At 51.0% G+C, this 18,361-nt stretch overlaps 1 protein-coding gene across 22 annotated transcripts in view; it reads left to right on the top strand.

Annotated features, from left to right (window-relative positions):
• CACNA1D (calcium voltage-gated channel subunit alpha1 D) overlaps positions 1-18,361 on the top strand; it is a 306,523-nt gene that overhangs the window by 242,520 nt on the left and 45,642 nt on the right. For 12 of the 22 annotated variants that reach the window (XR_005784486.1, XR_005784485.1, XM_040454782.1 and 9 more), the window contains 9 exons: positions 1,003-1,090; positions 2,364-2,471; positions 2,558-2,610; positions 4,083-4,229; positions 5,686-5,887; positions 7,960-8,118; positions 9,443-9,553; positions 15,925-16,008; positions 16,472-16,555. Coding sequence is in view for 20 of the 22 variants with exons in the window: in XM_040454782.1 (XP_040310716.1) it covers positions 1,003-1,090; positions 2,364-2,471; positions 2,558-2,610; positions 4,083-4,229; positions 5,686-5,887; positions 7,960-8,118; positions 9,443-9,553; positions 15,925-16,008; positions 16,472-16,555 (1,036 nt within the window). In the remaining 2 variants the exon portion in view is untranslated. The remainder of the gene's footprint in view (positions 1-1,002; positions 1,091-2,363; positions 2,472-2,557; positions 2,611-4,082; positions 4,230-5,685; positions 5,888-7,959; positions 8,119-9,442; positions 9,554-15,924; positions 16,009-16,471; positions 16,556-18,361) is intronic. The other 10 variants (XM_040454781.1, XM_040454774.1, XM_040454777.1 and 7 more) reach the window with 2 other exon arrangements.

The following is an 18,361-nucleotide window of genomic DNA, read 5'->3' as shown; positions in this document are numbered from 1 at the left end:
AGGAATGTCCCCCGTGGCCTTGCTTTCCTGCTGACTTACAAGTACCTGTGCTCAGGTGCTGGCCATCAGTACCCCCTATGAGGAAACGTGCTCACCTACTACCTCCGAGCTCAAGTTAAATGGGGAGGCTGCATCCCCCTCAGAAGACCGACGACCCCTGCCTGAGATGGCCCTCTGTGCTGGTCCTCACCTCCCACCACTGCCCAGGGGGAGGGAGGCAGCAGTCGCAGCTAGAGAGAGGGTGTTCTCACAGCATCTTTGCAGGCCCCATAAATGCCAGGCTGTGTCTGCCCTCTGCCTCCCGAGCATGTGCTCCAGCCGCCTGAGGGGCTGCGTGAGCCGTGTTCTCCCGTCTGCCCTGGAGCACCCCCGCCTTTGTCCAGCTGACCCCTGGACTCACATGGCTACCGTGTCCCCAGCTCCCGGAGGATGTGCTCTCCTGGCAGCCTGTCCTGCATCCCCTCCGTTGTCAGCCCCACCACACAGGTGGTGATTGCGTCCCACCTAACAGCAAACTCCGCAGAGGCCAGAGAAGCCCCGCACAGGGCACCACAGCAGCTCTCCCACCTCCGAGAGCAAACCCGAACAAACAAACCTGCAGCCTGAAAGCCAAGGACTGCCTAGCATTTACATTGAGCAAAAAGGACAAAGGAAAGTGCTAAATTGTGCCTCTGCTGCCTTAGCTCCGCGCCCCAGTCAGGGCCTCTGCGAGTCCCATGGGCCTGGCCCAGGAGGGGCCGTGAATGTGGGCTGGATGTGTGTGGGCGTGTGTGTGTGTGTGTGTGTGTGTGTGTGTGTGTGTGTGTGTGAGAGAGAGAGAGAGAGAGAGAGAGAGCGCGCGCGCGCGCGCGCGCGCGCGGGGGGGGGGGGGGCCCGGGGGGGGGTGAGCTCAGCCCCACACGGGCCATGGTCCTACAGTGAAGGCCGCGTGAAATAATTCCAAAGTATTTTATCTGACTGTAATACACTCTGCCTTCCTTCTTTGCTCTTTTCCTTCCTTAGATCCAGTGCCATCTCCGTTGTGAAGATTCTGAGGGTCTTAAGGGTCCTGAGGCCGCTCAGGGCGATCAACAGAGCGAAAGGACTCAAGGTTTGGATTCTGCCCTCCGGCCCAGGCTGCTTTGGTTGGGGCCAGAGCTGGGCTGAGGCTTGATGGGTTTTACTCGGCTGTACATTTGGAAAGGACGTTTCTTTTTCTTTTTCTTTTTTTTTTTCCTGAACATTTTATTATTTTTTTTTTATTGTTTTTTTTTTGGCGGCCCGCGCACGCGCGCGCCCCCCCCCGGGGGGGGGGGGGGCAGAGAGAGAGAAGGGGACAGAGGATCTGATGCTGACCACAGACGGCCCGATGTGGAGCTGGAACACAAGAACACAAGCTGGAGTTGGAGCTGGAACACAAGCTCATGACCTGAGCCAAAGGTGGTCGCTTAACCGACTGAGCCACCCAGGCGCCCCTGGAAAGGCCATTTCTAACCAGTGACACTACCTCTGACAAGTGCTGAAAGCATTTTACAAATATTTTCTTTCTCTTTGCTAATTTATTTTTCTTTATGAGATTACTGTTCTATTACTTTTTAAAAATTATTAGTATTTTCTTGGGTTGGGGTGCCTGGCTGGCTCAATCAGAGGAGCACGCAATGCTTGATCTCAGGGTCGTGCGCTTGAGTGCCATGTTGGGGTACAGATTGCTAAAAGAAATAAACCGAAAAAATTAAATTAAACAAATAATGTGTTCTTGGGTTTATTTTGGTCTTTAAATCTATCCTCATGCAGGTCGTATAAAAGGCCAGAGGTTTTGCATTTTCCTGAGTCCTTTTATGGGGGGCAGGGGTCCCTGTGGACCTGTGTGCCAGGCAGTGCCGCACCTGGTAGTGTTTCTTCTGACTAAACCACTTTGGAGGAAACCAGGGAGGGACTGATCTGTAGGGTGGTCCTCCCAGGTGGCCCCACTGCAACGGGGGTAACTCCCCACAGATAACTACCTGAAAAACAAGCGCAAGGGAGGCACAAAGTTGGAAAATCATATAAAAATGCACATAAACAGGGGCGCCTGGGTGGCGCAGTCGGTTAAGCGTCCGACTTCAGCCAGGTCACGATCTCGCGGTCTGTGAGTTCAAGCCCCGCGTCGGGCTCTGGGCTGATGGCTCAGAGCCTGGAGCCTGTTTCCGATTCTGTGTCTCCCTCTCTCTCTCTGCCCCTCGCCCGTTCATGCTCTGTCTCTCTCTGTCCCAAAAATAAATAAACGTTGAAAAAAAAAATGCACATAAACATAGAAAATCCTGGCCGGTATTAGCTCGCCCTGTGGCTGAAACAACAAAAGCAGATGACATCCCTCTGCCTTCCCCGGGTTCCTCTCTCCCCAGCACGTGGTCCAGTGTGTCTTCGTGGCCATCCGGACCATCGGCAACATCATGATCGTCACCACCCTTCTCCAGTTCATGTTCGCCTGCATCGGGGTCCAGTTGTTCAAGGTACACGGATGTGCCTTCTGGCCTGAAGCCCAGCTGATCTCTTTGTGGGGAGCCTGCATTTGACTGCCTGTCTCTTCTGTACGCAGGGGAAGTTCTATCGCTGCACGGATGAAGCCAAAAGTAACCCCGAAGAGTGCAGGTGAGTGTCCTGAACATGAGAGTGGGGAACAAGGAAGCACAAATAAGAAACTTGGAGGGTCTGCTTGTGCTCACTTTTCAGAAGTTTTCATCATGGATTGTTAGAGGCTTGTATGCTCAGCTCACGGCTGGAGAGAGGGTGGGTGGGGGGTGGTGGTGGTAGTTTTGAGGTGACATTCACATATCATAAAAGTAATCATTTTAAACTGTGCAATTCAGTGACATTTAGTAGTCACACTGTGGGACAAGCATGGCCTACTCGTTCTAGTTCCAAACCTTTATCACCCCCAAAAGAATGGATAGATGGCTTTTGATGTTTGGTATAGAATCTCTAAAATTGGGAGGAGGGAATGCACTGAAACCTAAAATAACAATTCCAAAATTCCCCAGAGAGCCCCCCCCCACCTTCCAGCCACATGGATAAATCCCCCCCACCCCCAAACTGGAACTCGAAGCTCAACTCCCTGGCATTCAGAAGCTGGCTAGCCTCTACCGACACGTTTTCCAGGCTGCCTTTCTCCCCGTGCTCTTGGCACCCACATTCGGGGCATATTTTTATTCACAAGAACAGGCAGAGGAGAGACAAAGTGAGAAATACTCATGCCTCTTATCCCAACATGTCCGGAAGAATATGAAGGCAGACATGAAACCATTGCCTCAGGTTGTAAGACCGCGTAAAGTTCTGTGTGTCCCCATCCCTTTGGGACGGCACCGACTGAGGACTTGCTTGTACTGCTTACATTCCATTTGGGGTTTCTTTTCAGCAGAAGGTGCGGTCAGAGTATATCAGCCTCAGTGTGACTGATTGTGCACCTCCGGGGGCATCATCCATGCAGGCTGCAGGGGTGGGGGGGTGCCCGGGGGGGGGGGCGCCCCCTGGAGTTTATGCGGCAAGGCAGCAGGGTGAAGACCCCTTCTCTTCTCTCACTAAGCCTCTGCTTCCCCATCTGTGGAATAAAGACATTGGCCCCTTTCCAGAAATGAAATTCGATGACAAATATTGTGTATCAGAAATTATAGAATTATTTTAGAGAGAAAACTGGGAATATCGTTAATACAAAGAGAAAGAGTGTGATTACAGCCAAAAGGCCGAGAGGAGGGTGTACCCAGGCTTGCGTCCCAGAGCTTGCAGAATTCTCCAGGCCAAAGCCTCTGAGTCTTCAGTGTATGCGTTGAGCCCATCGTATATGAGAGGCGTTTACTGTTTGGTAGTTATCATTTGTTATCAGGCATATGCTGGATATCTGCCTAGTTGCTCTAGAGAATACTCATTAAACTAGTAGGTCCTCAGTGATTATTGGAACTGTAGACTAGAGTAAACACAGGACAAGAAGAAGAAAAACTCAGGCTGTGCTCGGCTCAGAGGTGAGGCCTGGCTGGCAGACAGCACAATGGTGCCTGGACGTGGCCTTGGAGCAGCTGTGACTGATCTCAGGTCAAGCCAGGATGACCCACACTTCTTTTCCTCCTTAGGGGGCTTTTCATCCTCTACAAGGATGGGGACGTTGATAACCCTGTGGTCCGTGAGAGGATCTGGCAAAATAGTGATTTCAACTTTGACAACGTCCTTTCTGCTATGATGGCGCTGTTCACGGTCTCCACGTTTGAGGGCTGGCCTGCGTAAGTATAGAGAACACCTTGATAATGTCCCAAGCCATCCATTCAGTCGTTCAGTCATTCGTTCCCAGTTCTAATGTGCGCCAGACACGGGTGGCTGGCAAAATGCCATGTCTTTCACTGACCCGCTCACTCGCTCATTCATAAAATGTGCTTTTGGTACCAGCTCCGTGCAGCGTGCTGTGTTAAGCCCTGTGGGAGAAACAGTGGTCTCAACATGTTCCTCTCTTCAAGGCCCAAAGCTAGTCAGAGTATCAGGCAGTCAAACCAGGCAGGAGCTTCTGCCGTGTCAGAGATGTGCAGAATAAGGTTCTGAAGGATGGCTAGGATTTTGATGAGTAAAGTTAAAAAAAAAAAAAAGTCCAGAAGCAGGGAAGAAGGTAGAATACAAAAGGGAAGTCTCTTACACCTTTGTTCCCTGTGCTCTGATACCCACCCCAGCCCCAGCTCCTGCCACCTAGATGTATGTACATACGCAGAGTCCCAAATGTCAAGTTCTCACGCCCAGAGAAACTGCAGAAGGTGGACAAATTCACTCTGTCAGGCTGGCAGAACTCTCTGGATGCATGGGAGAGTCAGAAGTTTTATGGGAGAGCCTGTGGAGGAAGAGGGCAGTTGGGTGGGGTTTGTTCATTAGGGAACTGGTCCTGGGGAGAAAAGAGGCAGGAGTGAGCCCCTTTACTCTGTGGAGGCACTGGCTGCACTCTTGGGTTTTCAGCAGTGTGTTTTAGCAAATCAGGATGGCAGGTGAGGGAAAGTGAGGCAGATTTGGGACCTGGGGCTCAGAGGAGCTGGGCTCATCTCCTGGCTTTGCCCCCAAGGAGTATGACTTCGGTCACCTAGATCACTCTGTGAGCTTCCGTACGATGGGGATGACTGTAATGTCTGCCTTTGCAGATGGCTGTGAAAGTGTGTAGCACAGCCCAGCGTGGGGTGGGCGCCCTGGCAGTGCTGACTCTGCATCAGAGTGGGGGTAATTTTAACTTGGGGATCTTACGGTAATTTCCTTTCTTCCTACTGAGAGTTCTGCTTAGCATATATTTAATTTCTGTGTATATTTCAGTTTGGGGAACTTCTCAGTTCTTTGGAAATCCCGGGTTGCTCGCTTGTTGTCCTTGTTGGCGTGTGTACAGTTTTCAGTTCTGCCAGTGTCTTCCACGTGGTGTCCTTCCTCTCTCCCATCTGTCAGTAAAAAGGAGCATTGTTGAATATCCATGAAATCTTTTCTCATGTCCTCAAAACATCAGTCAACAAATGTATCTCAGGTGTCCCCTCCTCTGGGCGCTGGGCCGGCTGGGCCTAATGCCAAGGAGGGTGCCTCGGGGACCTGTGTGTCCAGGGGCTATGGGTGGGCTCCGAGGGAGGGGGCTGACAGGCAGGGGGCGGGCCCACAGAGGCCGTCAGAAGAGGTGCACGTCTGGGCAGGCGGAGGGGCTCACCCAGTCCTTCTGTTCTCCAGGTTGCTGTACAAAGCCATCGACTCCAACGGAGAGAATGTTGGCCCCATCTACAACTACCGCGTGGAGATCTCCATCTTCTTCATCATCTACATCATCATTGTGGCTTTCTTCATGATGAACATCTTTGTGGGCTTCGTCATCGTCACATTTCAGGAGCAGGGAGAGAAAGAGTATAAGAACTGTGAGCTGGACAAAAATCAGGTTAAAGTCACACACTGTTTGGGCTTCTGTCCCTTGAGCAAGAGAGGAGTGGCTTGTGTGTTGCCAGCTTCTTCCGTGCACACAGAAGGCGTGCATCCGCTGGTTGTCCCGGGGACTCGGGCCCTGTTCACAGCACCCTCACAGCCAATTTGAGTCCTTGCTGGGGAGAGCGCGCTTCTCAGATACAGATCAGACCTTGTAATTGTGAGATCAACCCCACCCTATGGAGAAGTCAAAGAATGCTTAGGCCACCTTCTGCAGGCATGACCCACGAGTGATGGCCCACAATCTTGGTGGGGGATGTGGCCAGGGGCCGGAAAGCACCCACTGCTCCTCCCACAGTCCTTATGGGGGGAGGTGGGGCGTGGATTGTGTCTTATCTCCTCAACCTCGGCACTATTGATATTTTGGGCTAGATAATTTTCAGTTGAGCATTGTGTGCTTTGTAGGATGTTTAACAGAATCCCTGGACTATACCCACTCGATTCCAGTAGCAACCCGCTGCCCTGAGTTTTGACAACCAGAAGACCTCTCCAGACATTGCCAGATGTCCCCTGGTTGAGAACCAGGGTTGAGAACCAGAGTCAACCAGGTTGACTTAGGAGGAAGTAACCTATCACACTGCAGGAAAAGTCACTAACTTTAAACCTGGGTCTAATATTGCGCTGGTGTCATTCTCCCGTTATCCACTGCCTTGTTTGAACAAATCTGATAGCAGCAGGGGACTTTGGCTCTGATTGAGTGATGATGTGAGAGAGCCAGGAGACCTGCTCCTCTCTGGGCTTGCTGTAGATTGAGGGCACCCAGGAGTTGCTTTTAGAGGTCCCTTCCAGCGCTAGAAGATGGTGAGGTGGAGATTCTGCTCTGGGAGTTTCCCCTGGGCCCTGGTTTGCTAGCACCCCCATTTGATGATGACATAGGAGCAGGGATCATCTGCCAGCCTGGCTTCCTGAGGGAAGTGGCTGTGGTAAGGCTGGCTGTCTCTGGCCGCAGCTGTGCCCTCTGGGGCAAAGAGGACAGGGACGGCTTGGTTTGTAGGAAGATGTTGCTTTGAGTTGTCAGGGCGTCCCTTCAGATCCCATAAGGGGTGATCAGAAGGAAGCCTGGTCCTGCTCCTCATCATCCCCCACTCCTCCCACCTCCCAGCCCCTGGAAGGAGAATGTCAGGGCGAGGCCCAGGCTGGCTGGGGTGGCAGGACCAGAGCTACAATCGTGTCAGCACTTGAGGTCCAGAAGAGGTTCGAATTGGGGGTCCCTGGAGTCAGTGTGAGGGGTCACAGCAGGGCCAGATTCTGGACAGAGGGAGCCTATCTGAAGTCAGAACCCAGGGTCTAAGCAGGAGAATGGAGTTGGTCTGGGTCTAAGAGCAAGTGGGGCCTTACACTGAGCCTACGGGGCTGGAGATCCCTCTGGGCTGCAAAGGGTGGACCAGTCTCAGCCCCAGAGTGAGAAGGACAGTGCTCTGGCCATCATTGCTGACCATGTCCTGGGGGCTCTGAGATGAATATGACAAGCTCCCGAGTGTCAGAAGGTCCCAGGCAGGCACACACCATTAGACACGTGTGGTTAATACGGTCTGGCTCCCAAGAGGTGTCTCATGTGGATCCTGTCTTGGGGAGTTGGTCCAGCCTCTCTGGCTCCGCAGGATTTCTGTGCCTCTTGTTACCTGGCTTCCTTTCCTAGAGGTGCCAGAACCGCAGACTTAATGCACCAGCAGAGAGGAAAGGTAGGGATGAGGCCTGGGTTAGGCCCTGCTCCTCTGCTTGTGCACCACAGAATCTCCAGCAAGGCATTTCACAGCTCTGGACTTCCATCTGAATGAGGAAAATGGAAGCAGACTCGGTCCTCTGCTAACCCACCCCCCAGGTCGCTGTGAGGGGTTGATAAAGTGATGGAGCTAGAGGCCCTTGGCCAGTGACCAAGGCATCCGTGGGAGTGGCTATCGTGGTTTCCCCCTGGTCCACAGTCCCCCGCGGCGGGTGCCTGTCCGTCCTTTCAAAGCGGGCAGAAGTATGTCCGCCTCCCATGGGTGTGCTCAGGACCCCTCCTTGCTCTTTTTTTTGCCGTTGCAGCGTCAGTGTGTCGAATACGCCTTGAAAGCACGTCCCTTGCGGAGATACATCCCCAAAAACCCCTACCAGTACAAGTTCTGGTACGTGGTGAACTCCTCGCCTTTCGAATACATGATGTTTGTCCTCATCATGCTCAACACACTCTGCTTGGCCATGCAGGTAAAAATGGAGACAGCCGTGGGGGTCACGTCTGGGCCTGCTGCACAGCCCCCTGCCCCAAATTCTCAGGGGGGAATGCCACCCCGTCACAAGAGAATGGGTTTGATTTTCTGATGAATCTAGGCTGTAGTTTGGCCAGAGTCCCATTCTGGCTAACAGCTGTCACGGCAGGCATCTAGGATGGCCCTCTTGTTTAAGAGACCACCTCTACAGCATGACCATAGGTAACATTTCCCTGGAGCCTGGACCTGGCATTCAATTCTGTAAACATTTACTATGGGCCTCCTGCGGCCAGGGAGCATCTGAGGACTAAAGCTTGGTCTGTGTGGAGTTGGACAGACAGGCATTCCAGTCCTGCCTTACTCCTTACCAGATGGGCAATCTTGGCAAGGTTATTTAAATCCTCTGAGCCTTGCTTTCTTCATTGGCAAAATAGGAAATCTATCATATCTATGCCAGAGGTAAGGTTTGCACTGGAAAATTCACATCAGGCACTGGCACTGGGCCCGTCACAAAGTAAACACCCAGTGTTGAAAAACAAAACATAAGTCACATTGCTGTCCTCAAGGAGCTCTCAGTATGAGAGTGGGGAATCTTCCAGTTCATGGGGAAGAGCTTGACCTGCATTATAGCCACTTCTTGCTATACTGGGGGCAAGGCATGTAACTCCCTTCAGTTGGCCAAGTTGGTATTAACAGTGAGCAGGTCTGGCATTTATACTGTTGAGTAGATAATGCCCTAGCACAGAAGCCAAGGTCTAGATCCAGTTTCCACACAACTTGAGCAAATCAAACCAACTCCCAGTGCTGTTTAGAAAATGGGTCTAAAAGCCACCAGAGGGACATTTTCTGGCATGTTTTTGTAAATTTAAGAAGTCTTTATGAACGAGAAGGACCACATGCCAATGTAGGGAAGAAGTGTGAGGTCAAGATAATATGGCCTTTTATTGGACGTGGACCTAATAATGGCATCAAAATGATCTCCAACCAAATCCTACCTTTAGTCGTAGACATTTGGGTGGGTTCTGCCTTGTGCCTGGGTCAAGGCCCTGAACATAAACCCAGCCAGGAGGAAGGGTGGGTTCCCTTCATCCTGAGCAGAGGAAATGGATGTATTTCCCCTTCATCTTCCAATCATCCTCATTCTGTCAAGGCGCCCCTGTGCTTTGCGGTGAGTTAATCGCGTGCGCTAGAACCAGTGAAGGTTGCCTCCATGTCCAAGCAGAGGGTGGATGCCTACAGGGACCAGGGGGCTGGGGAGCCTCCTTTCGTGAGGCTGGCTGGGCTGGGTCTTCTGAGAACCGTGCCTCTGTCATCGTCCACAGCACCACGAGCAGTCCAAGATATTTAATGATGCCATGGACATTCTGAACATGGTCTTCACTGGGGTGTTCACCGTCGAGATGGTTTTGAAAGTCATTGCATTTAAACCTAAGGTGAGTAGCTGGACCCACCTTTCGAAGACTGTTGTTGAATCACCCCAGAGAAGCACACGCTTCCTGTTCATTGTGTGTTACTGAGTTACGCTGAATTGCTCTGGCCGATAACTGGGTTATCACCTGAGAACGTTAGAATCTGATTAGGGCATCTGGGTACATACTGGAAAACAAAACTACAAAACAAAACCTCATAAAAAACAATTCTGAGAAAAAGAAGAGAGGGGTACGGAATTGGGAATTTGCAGAATGGAAATTGTTTGAAACTAGGTTTTCAGTCTGTAGAATAACACGTCATGCTTTCTCAGGGAAACTTGCCTCATCGCTTGAGCACTGGAGACACTGTTTTAAACAGAACCCGTTAGAAAGAATTCAGCCTTGATTTTACTCTTAGGTTTCCAGGAGAAAGACTTTGGTTTTATTTGTTCTTGGTCTACAGCTTCTTTTTCACCTTTTATGGAAAGGTCTACCAGTTGGAGATCTCCTCCTGCCGTGCCACCTTTCGTTTATTTGACTTAGAAAAATTTCACTTGACTTTAAGACCAAACAAGACATGAAGTTTGTTAAACTCTGTTGGGCTAGTCAGCATATCCTCTCGCCTTCAGGGAGGGCGCGAATCCAGTCCCCTAGTTGTCAGTGTCTGTGGTTGAAGAGACTGATGGAACAGTGTCAAAGTGCACACACGACTTTGGGTCCAAACCCATTCTCCCCGTTTGCTAACGCGAGTGAGTTCCTTCACTGCTCTGCGCTTCAGTTTCCTCGCCTGAAAAATGAGGGCACTGCTGGTTCTGTGTCACAAGGCAGCTGTGAGGGATAAAGAATCACTATCTGTGCCATGCTTAGAGAAGTACCTGGCATGTGGTAACATGCTGTGGACGTGCCGGTACTGTTACTCTGACCACCACCACCATCATCGTCAAGTAACGATGCCCCCTTGTTCTAAAACCGTAGACAGAGGAGCAGACCCCAGCAGGGCCGGGGGGACATTTGACCCTCAGCTTCTTTGCTAGAAAAGCCCCAAACCATTAGAATGAAATGGTGACAGAATTCAGTGACCCGGTTATTTGTTCATCTGTGTGTAAGGTATCCGATGACACTGATTTTACTGAGACTTCGATTACAAAGTGATGGTTTTCACATACTCCATATTTACATGGAATTCTAATCCAAAACTGTTCCTTTCTTTAATTTGAATTAATTTCTATGCAATCTTTATCAGATCTTTGTGGACCAAAAAGAAAGGACACTTGTAAGTGATCACTTGGGGTGATTGCAGTGGGGTCAAATTTGGCACTTTATGCATGGCCAGATGTTATTTACTGTGACTTGTCCATATCTACATACATAAGCATTTCCTCCTTTTCCAAATTCATCTTAATTTCCTTTGAGATTTTTGGTTTGCTTCCCTGTCACCTTTACTTCTTTGAACAATATTTGTCTGGACTGTTGAAAAACGTTGCCAAATAAGAACATCAAAAGGAGTTGAGAAGATGCAACACGGAACATATCTCTGGAACATTCTAGATGCCCTTACCGTGTCTTCCCCTGCCTGGTTATTAAGCTCTGAAGTTTTTGAGAGCTTATTCTGGGCTGAAGAGAAGGCACACTCACCCATGGCATGTATGTGTGAGAGAGCGCACGCGTGCGTGCGTGTGTGTGTGTGTGTGTGTGCATGCGTGCGAACATGCGCCTGCTAGCCGGCCGGCACACCAAGGGGCTCGTACACCCCTGTGCCCAGTAACCTGCTGAGACCAGACCTGGGAGGAGGGTTTGGTGGCATGTGATAAGAGTGGTTGATATCAAGAGGGAAATGAGTAGCTAATTTTTAATCAGTGCTGATTAATCAGGGTTTTAAAATGAGTGATTTCCGCTAGAAATTGTGCTGCTTTGTTGTTTTGCCCAGCAAGATATTTCCATAGCATAAAATAGCAATAGGAGCGTCTCTTTGCCTGCAGAGCACGGCGTCTGCATTCACTGAAGCCAGGAGAGACAGATTTTATGTTGAGGAGCAGGAAAGAATCAATTCACCAGGAAACAAAGCTCTTCTTAAAATGCTCCCAGACTTTTCCTTGTTTTTCTCTTCTGGGTTGACAAAGCAAACCCAGGTGAGGAGGCTTTCACCAAGAAGTCAGTGAGGCCCCTCCTCCCTCTCGGAGGAGCAGTAGGGCTGAGGAACCCAGTTGTAGAGGCTGCTGAGGAAGAATCTTCCAGGAGATGGACACGTGGGACAAAGGGTTGGGAACCCTAGCCCCTGGGTCTCGTCTCAGGAAAGCCCTTGTCTCTGTTTGGAATTTGTTGCAGGGCCCCTCGGGGCAGCATTCTCCATAGTGAGGGGAACACCTTCTAGGAAAACTTGTCAGCATCTGTTAGGAGAGATGGGCTTGCAGCCCTTCTGGGATACAAATCCAGAGAGTGAAGTTGGACAAAATCCTCCCTGATGGATGGACGAGGAAGCACTGTCAGGAGGATCGGTTAAAAGGAGCTGTGAAACCTAACCATGGGGACTTCTGTATTCAAGAGGCTAATGGAGAGGTGGGGCCTCCCAGGAGCACACATTTAGGGAGAAGTCCGGGATCCGCACATCAGCTCACCCCACCTCCACAAGCAGGGAGGGCCGAGGTAGGGAACCCAGAGCTGGGAGCTGCCCTGGCCGGCGAGGCAGGCTCACTGCGTGGGAAGAGGTATTCTGAGTGTTGGTTAGGCCAGAGTGGAGGGTGGTAAGGAGCCGAAGAGCCCAAGAATTAGGGAAAAGCAAGCAAGCTGTTGAGTGTATTGTCTGCTCCCCAAGGGAAAACCCACCATCGGTGTTGATCTTACACGCTCTAGACTGCACTTTTGACTTGGAGGTGACTGTGCCATCCTCAGGTTGTAAAGGGAAGAGAGGTCATGACTTAAGTAAGAGATAAGCCACTTCCCTGGCCTTTCCCTCCAGTACTCTGAGGGGAAGCCACTGGAATTCTCTGATGAATTCTCTTGCTCCAGGGAGGGAGATTGAAAAGAAGGGCCTTTTCCAAAGTACTGGTCCCTGCAGGAAGTAAGGAGCACTTCCATTTTCCTGAGGCCCCTCTTTGTGCTTCCTCATGTCACCTGTCTTTGTTCAGCATGTGCCCGAGGCCAGGTTAGCTGCCTTGGCTGTGGGCTTTTCTCCAAACAGCCACACTTTGTTCCCAGGTCTGCATTTTGATCTTGGCTCTACCTCGAAAATGTCTAATTTATACTCCTGGCCACTTGGGCTTGGGAAAAGTAAAGGGTAGTTGGGTTTGGGGGAAGAATAGAGTGTTTTGGTGCCATTCTCATACGTCCATGCAGAGCTGCAACACCATGGAGGCTGGTATCTTCTGCCACTAGCCCCCCGGGATGGCATTCCCTGACCCAGGGTCCCTGACAGGAATAAGGGCTCCTATCAAAGCCTTAGCAATCTTTTTCAAGGACGTCCTCCACCTCCTGGAAAGAAAATTTGATACTGTTGTTACAGCTCTTCAGTGACCACATCTACTCTAGGTGATTTATTCTAATGCCAAATAACACCTGAGACCAAATATCCCTCTCCCTAGCCAGGACTTTGGGCCAGACTTCATGGGCTCAGACTGTGCCTGTTGCCTGGGTCAGGGGTGTGTACCATCCGCCCAGGAGTCCTCTAGGACGTGGGCACAATTTTGTGAGTGTAAGGGATCTTCTGAAGAGGGTTGACAAGATTGCCAAAACGTTCCAGGACCCCCAGTGTTAAGCCCCTATTGCATTGGTTCAAGGTGATTTTCAGAATGGGGTACTTGGTGAATAGTGTGTAGGCCAATGGGAATGATCCAAAGGTAAGTACTGATAATTCTAGAAAAGCAAGGGAGGAGCTGTTTAGGAATAAAGTCCAAAGTAGGTACGCAGGTGGTGGCCTTGGCCTCAGGCAAACAGCCTGCTGTAACAGGGGTCGAGGGGGAGCAGTGTGCAGGGTGCAGAAGTGAGCAGGGGCTGGTTGTGTGCCCAGACAGGAGAGGAGGAGGAACTCGGGATTTTCAGCTGCTCTCTGAACCCTGGAGGCCTGAGTGTTACGGTGCCCTGCTGTCTCAGTGAGGCATCAGCCCCTCTCTAGAGGAGGTGGGAATGACCGGCATCCTCTCCTTAACTTTGGAGTTGCTGTTAAATCCAGGAAGGGAAGGACGGGCTCTGACCCTCAGAGTAGAATCTGTGGCAAGGCTGCCAGTCAGATGCCTGTTGCCCGTGAATAAGGGAACCCGACACTTGGACGATCAGGGCACCCGCACAGCAGCAACTCAGCACCCCGACCCAGCTGCCTTGTGTGTTAGGAGGCCTTCCCCCCTGAAGGAAGCCGTGTGCTCATTTGGGTCCAGGTGCGAGCGCTGTCTCCTGGCCAGCCAGCAGGACTGGCGTGCTCAGCGGGCCTAGTCTGGTCCTCACAGGGGCTGGCCTTGGCCCCATCTGGCAGCCAAGAATCATGGATCATTGGGAAGAAAAGCCAGAAGGCGCTAAATGTGGCGTTCGTGAAGACTTGTCCCATTTAGACCTGTGCACACAGGTCGTCAGAATTGGTGCAGGCAGAATCCCTTTGTTTACCTGTCAGAGGCCAGAGAAGGGGGTCTGGGAGGATGGCAGCCAACGAGGTAACATGTGACAGAGGACGGGAGGAGAGAGGGGAGCAGTGGGTGAGAAGTCATGGCCTTTGGGTGGGAAAATCTTACATTATTCAAGATGAAACTTTTAAAAGCCCAAACCATCAGTCAGTATCATAGCTTCCCCGTAAATGCACTTAGAGTGATCAACGGTAACCAGAATAAGCATCCCTACTCCAGTTATCAGGACGGCCAACATGTCCACATTTTCTATCGTGTCACCAAAGGCTGGGCTCTGCAGTGGCTTCCTTGGGGCCTGTATTGATCATGAGTTCATGGAACCTGACACTTCAAAGTACCTTCTGTTCTGGTTTTCTTCATCTGCACTAAGTGTACCCAGTTGTAAGCATGCTTGACCGCTTTTTATGTAATTCAGACCTGAAATTTTTTATTTCCAAAACGTGTTCTGATTTCTTGAAAAGACATCGTTGATTTGCAGACAGAATGTCAGGAGGCAGCAGGCATAAAATGTGTGAGCCCACAAGAGGGAATATGTAAAATGTATGCCGTAGATAGGGAGATAGATAGATGGATTGATAAGTCGCAGTCCTAGGGACATTGTGCCATCATGATCACTGTAGGATATGGAGATCCGAAGGATGATAGGATGCTAGGTCAGTGGAAGAAAGACCCTGCAGTATGTTGAGCAGCAGGCTCGAAGTTCCCAGGTAGATAGTGGGGTCAGTAGAGGAGGGGATGGAAGAGTCAGCACAGAGGGTTTTCAGTGGGGTAAACCTGAAAAGACCCAAAATTCAGTGATGAGGACGTGAGACAGAGAGGCAGAAGTGGACGTCAGGAGGATCTGAAAAGGTCCCCTCGAGGGGCTGGCATTTGGTCCGACCTTGAAGGAGGAAGTGGGTTTGGGTAGACAGAGTTAGGGCTGGGATTGTGGAGCCATCAGGAGCAGGGGAAGAACCTGTTGGTGGTTCTGAGGGCTGGCAAGGAGTCCTCCTGGCCTGGAGGGTGGAGAGGGAAAGGAGGAGAGCTGGGGACCCAGGTGGATTCTCTCAAAGTCAATGGGACACTTAGCACATCATAACCCTTGATGGTCCCTTTCCTTTGTGAGACCTCCAGTGGGCTCCCTAGACGGCCTCCTGCCCCCCAGCCCAGAGTGAGTTCCCCTGGCACAGCTCTGTGCCCTGGACTGTGTGCATTGCTGTGCCTCTGTCCTCGTGTGCCCAAGAGCCCTCGGAGGGCAGAGCACACCTTCTGTAACTCTTGCATGCATGAGGAACAGAAACGGTTGCTGCTTTAAGGGCACAGAATGGAGACCGTGTGAAATGCCTGGTCACAGTGCTCTTTCACTGGGAAAGAGAAGGACGTGGTGTGGCTGGGGACCCCATGGAAGGAGCAGGGGGAGGGCCTGCTGACTCCCCTGTGTAAGGGCTGAAATCCTAGAAAGTGTGAAGGCATGATCCCAGGCACAAGGGCAGGATTTCCTGGTGCTGCCCCTCTGCCCCTGCCCCGCAGATGCTCTGCTTGGCCTGGTGCTGCTCAGGGCCATGGGTCTGCGCCGTGAGTGTGTGCACGTGTTTGAGTGTGTGTGTGTGTGCCCTCTCTCACACATGCAGGTGCCCCCTATCCTGTGTCCCTTTCTACCAGTGGATGGTATTGTTGCCTCCCTCTGGCTCTCCCACCCCACCTGGTTGCCATGGGTGCTGCGGGGCCTCGGATATATCCCCGTATGATCCGTGTGGCGTTTCGTTCCTACGTGCTCATAAACGTCTGCCCCCTGCCTGCTCTGTCCAGGGGTATTTTAGTGACGCCTGGAACACGTTTGACTCCCTCATCGTAATCGGCAGCATTATAGACGTGGCCCTCAGCGAAGCCGACGTGAGTATGCGCCCGCCGTGGCCGCCCGCCTCGTGTTCTCTCTCTGTCTGTGCACATTCCGCTCCCTGTCCCGCACTGGCATCACCTGGACAAGTCACAGGTCCCAACTTCACTTGATCTAAAACCAGGCATTTCTAATGAGAGCCGTGGACAAGAGGCTTGTGAGGGTAGAGCTTTATCCCAGGCCTTTCCAGACACAGATCACCTTTTGGAGGGCTGACTCCTGCAGCATTTCCCAAGTCACTGGTAGGCAGGGCGAGATGGGCGTCTCTAATTGTTTTTATTCGCTGTGTCAGCAGCAACACCCAAAGTGATGTACCTGTAACGTGTGTTTGTTTTAGGGTGATTTTTCAAGTAGCCGGGTGGCATAATGCTAGAATGTTCCCCTTTTATAACACTGTCCTTTTCTTCTTTTTTCCTGTTGTGCTTCCTCTCTGTGGCTTCTGAATGCTTGCCCTAACAGCACTATTTCACTGATGCATGGAACACTTTTGATGCCTTAATTGTTGTTGGTAGCGTCGTTGATATTGCTATAACTGAAGTGAATGTAAGTAGCAAATTTTGTGTCCTGTAACGTGATTGTTTTTGTTAAGTCTAACACTCGGGTGCCTAGAAACGCTATCCGTGGGCCTTCCTGCACTTTAGAAATTCAGACGTATGCTTGTTTTAAAAGACGAACATTTTGTAGTCGCCCCTTCCCTCACCCCACCCCTCTCCCCCAAAAGAGAGTGGAGAAGTAAATGTAGAATTGCCATTTTGGAACTAAAGCATTATTTTTTTTTTTTTAAAGTTCTTGTTAAGTTCTTAAGGGCTTGGAGTTAATGTATGTGAGTATGTGAACATTATCACTCACTAGCTGTGTGACCTTGGCTGGTCACCTGACTGCTTTGAGCCTCAGTTTTTCTAGCTGCAAAACGGAGTTCATAACGTGTGCCCTTGTACCCGCAGCAGTTCTGTGAAGGCACAGGAGGGAAACTTCACAGCCACACCATGAACCCGTGGCAGCTGCTGCTGTGTCCTCACCTGTACCTTGTGTACCTGCTGAGTCTGGCTGGTGGCACTGGGGAATACCCGCTGTCCTAGCTCCCCAAACGATGATGTAGGTCGAAGGCTGCCCTGAACCAAGGGAAGGGGGGCCTCGTGTGTATTGGGAGAGGGTGTCCATTCTCCATTGTTGCACTTGATCAAACCCTTTAGTAAGGAAACAAGTGCAGTAGCAGTGTGGTAGGTGGAGTGACCCCCACCCTTCAGGAAGCATCCTAAGAACCCTCCTTCACGGGGAGCACTGCCTCCTGCCAGCTCCTCTTGCATCTAGCCCGTGCCTAAACCAGAAAGATGTGAAGCAGAAACGGCCCTGCTCGCCTGGTCTGTCCCCAGTTCGTCAGCGAGTCTGAGTGGGTGTCCGACGTGTGTACCCCTGTTGTGTAGAGCCCGTTGTGGGGATGAGTGGAGCATGGGGTAGGACTGCTGTGTGGTGTTGGCTTTCTGCTCCATGTGGCCAGCCCAGCCCTCCTCCCCAACCCCTGGCCGGGAAGAGGCCTCCTTGCTCTGCCTGGCTGACATTTGCAGGGTTGTACAGCCCATCCTGGTGTCCAGACAGCCTGTATCAAACAGGGACGGTGCAGTCCTTTTTAATGCCACTGCTTCGGGGCCATGCTAATCCTGGAGCACAGAACAGTGGGACAGCTGCTGGCCTGGCACTCCTCAGGCCTGACAGTCAGTCCTGGTCCTGGTTCAAAACTGACTTGTTGGACCCGGGGCCTCAGTTCCCCCCATGGATCGACTGGGGTGAGTGCTATGTGCCCTTCCAACTTCATAGGTATGTTGGGGTGAAATTTTGTGAAAATATCTGCTATAAAACCTAACATATTAGGGAGATACAAAGCTATTATTCCAAGTGTAGATTTTCCGTGGACAGATAGGTAAAATGGACTATAAGACAGGTCCACGAGGGTGTGATTTAAGCCTCATGACACCCAAATCCATGCCACGACAAGGCAGCAAAGTGGTATTTTACTAGACTTAGGAAGATACACCCTCCCTAACCTCCATAAGCCCAGACTTATGTAAATTCCACTTTATGTGAAATATTCCATAACTCAGCTATAAAGTTGTCATTCATAACGTGTAAGTTATGCTCGGTTATAAAATAATCTAATGCTAATGGCAGAACAGCAGGACCCTAACTGGGCTGCCAGGGGCTCTCTCCTGAATTTATGACCAGACATATGCCTGCTTAACCGTCTCCCGATGTAAACCGCTTAGAGCCTTCATCAAAGTATGCTTACGTGGAAGTTCTGGAACAGACCCTTACGTAAGTCAGAGATGGCCTATAATGGGGATGAAAATTGAA

The sequence above is a fragment of the Herpailurus yagouaroundi genome, unplaced genomic scaffold (assembly GCF_014898765.1).
Source record: "Herpailurus yagouaroundi ecotype Mexico unplaced genomic scaffold, PumYag 213, whole genome shotgun sequence".
NCBI classification, from domain to species: Eukaryota; Metazoa; Chordata; class Mammalia; order Carnivora; family Felidae; genus Herpailurus; species Herpailurus yagouaroundi.
The sequence above is the reverse complement of the archived record's forward strand: the minus strand, read 5'-3'. Positions and strand labels throughout refer to the sequence as shown.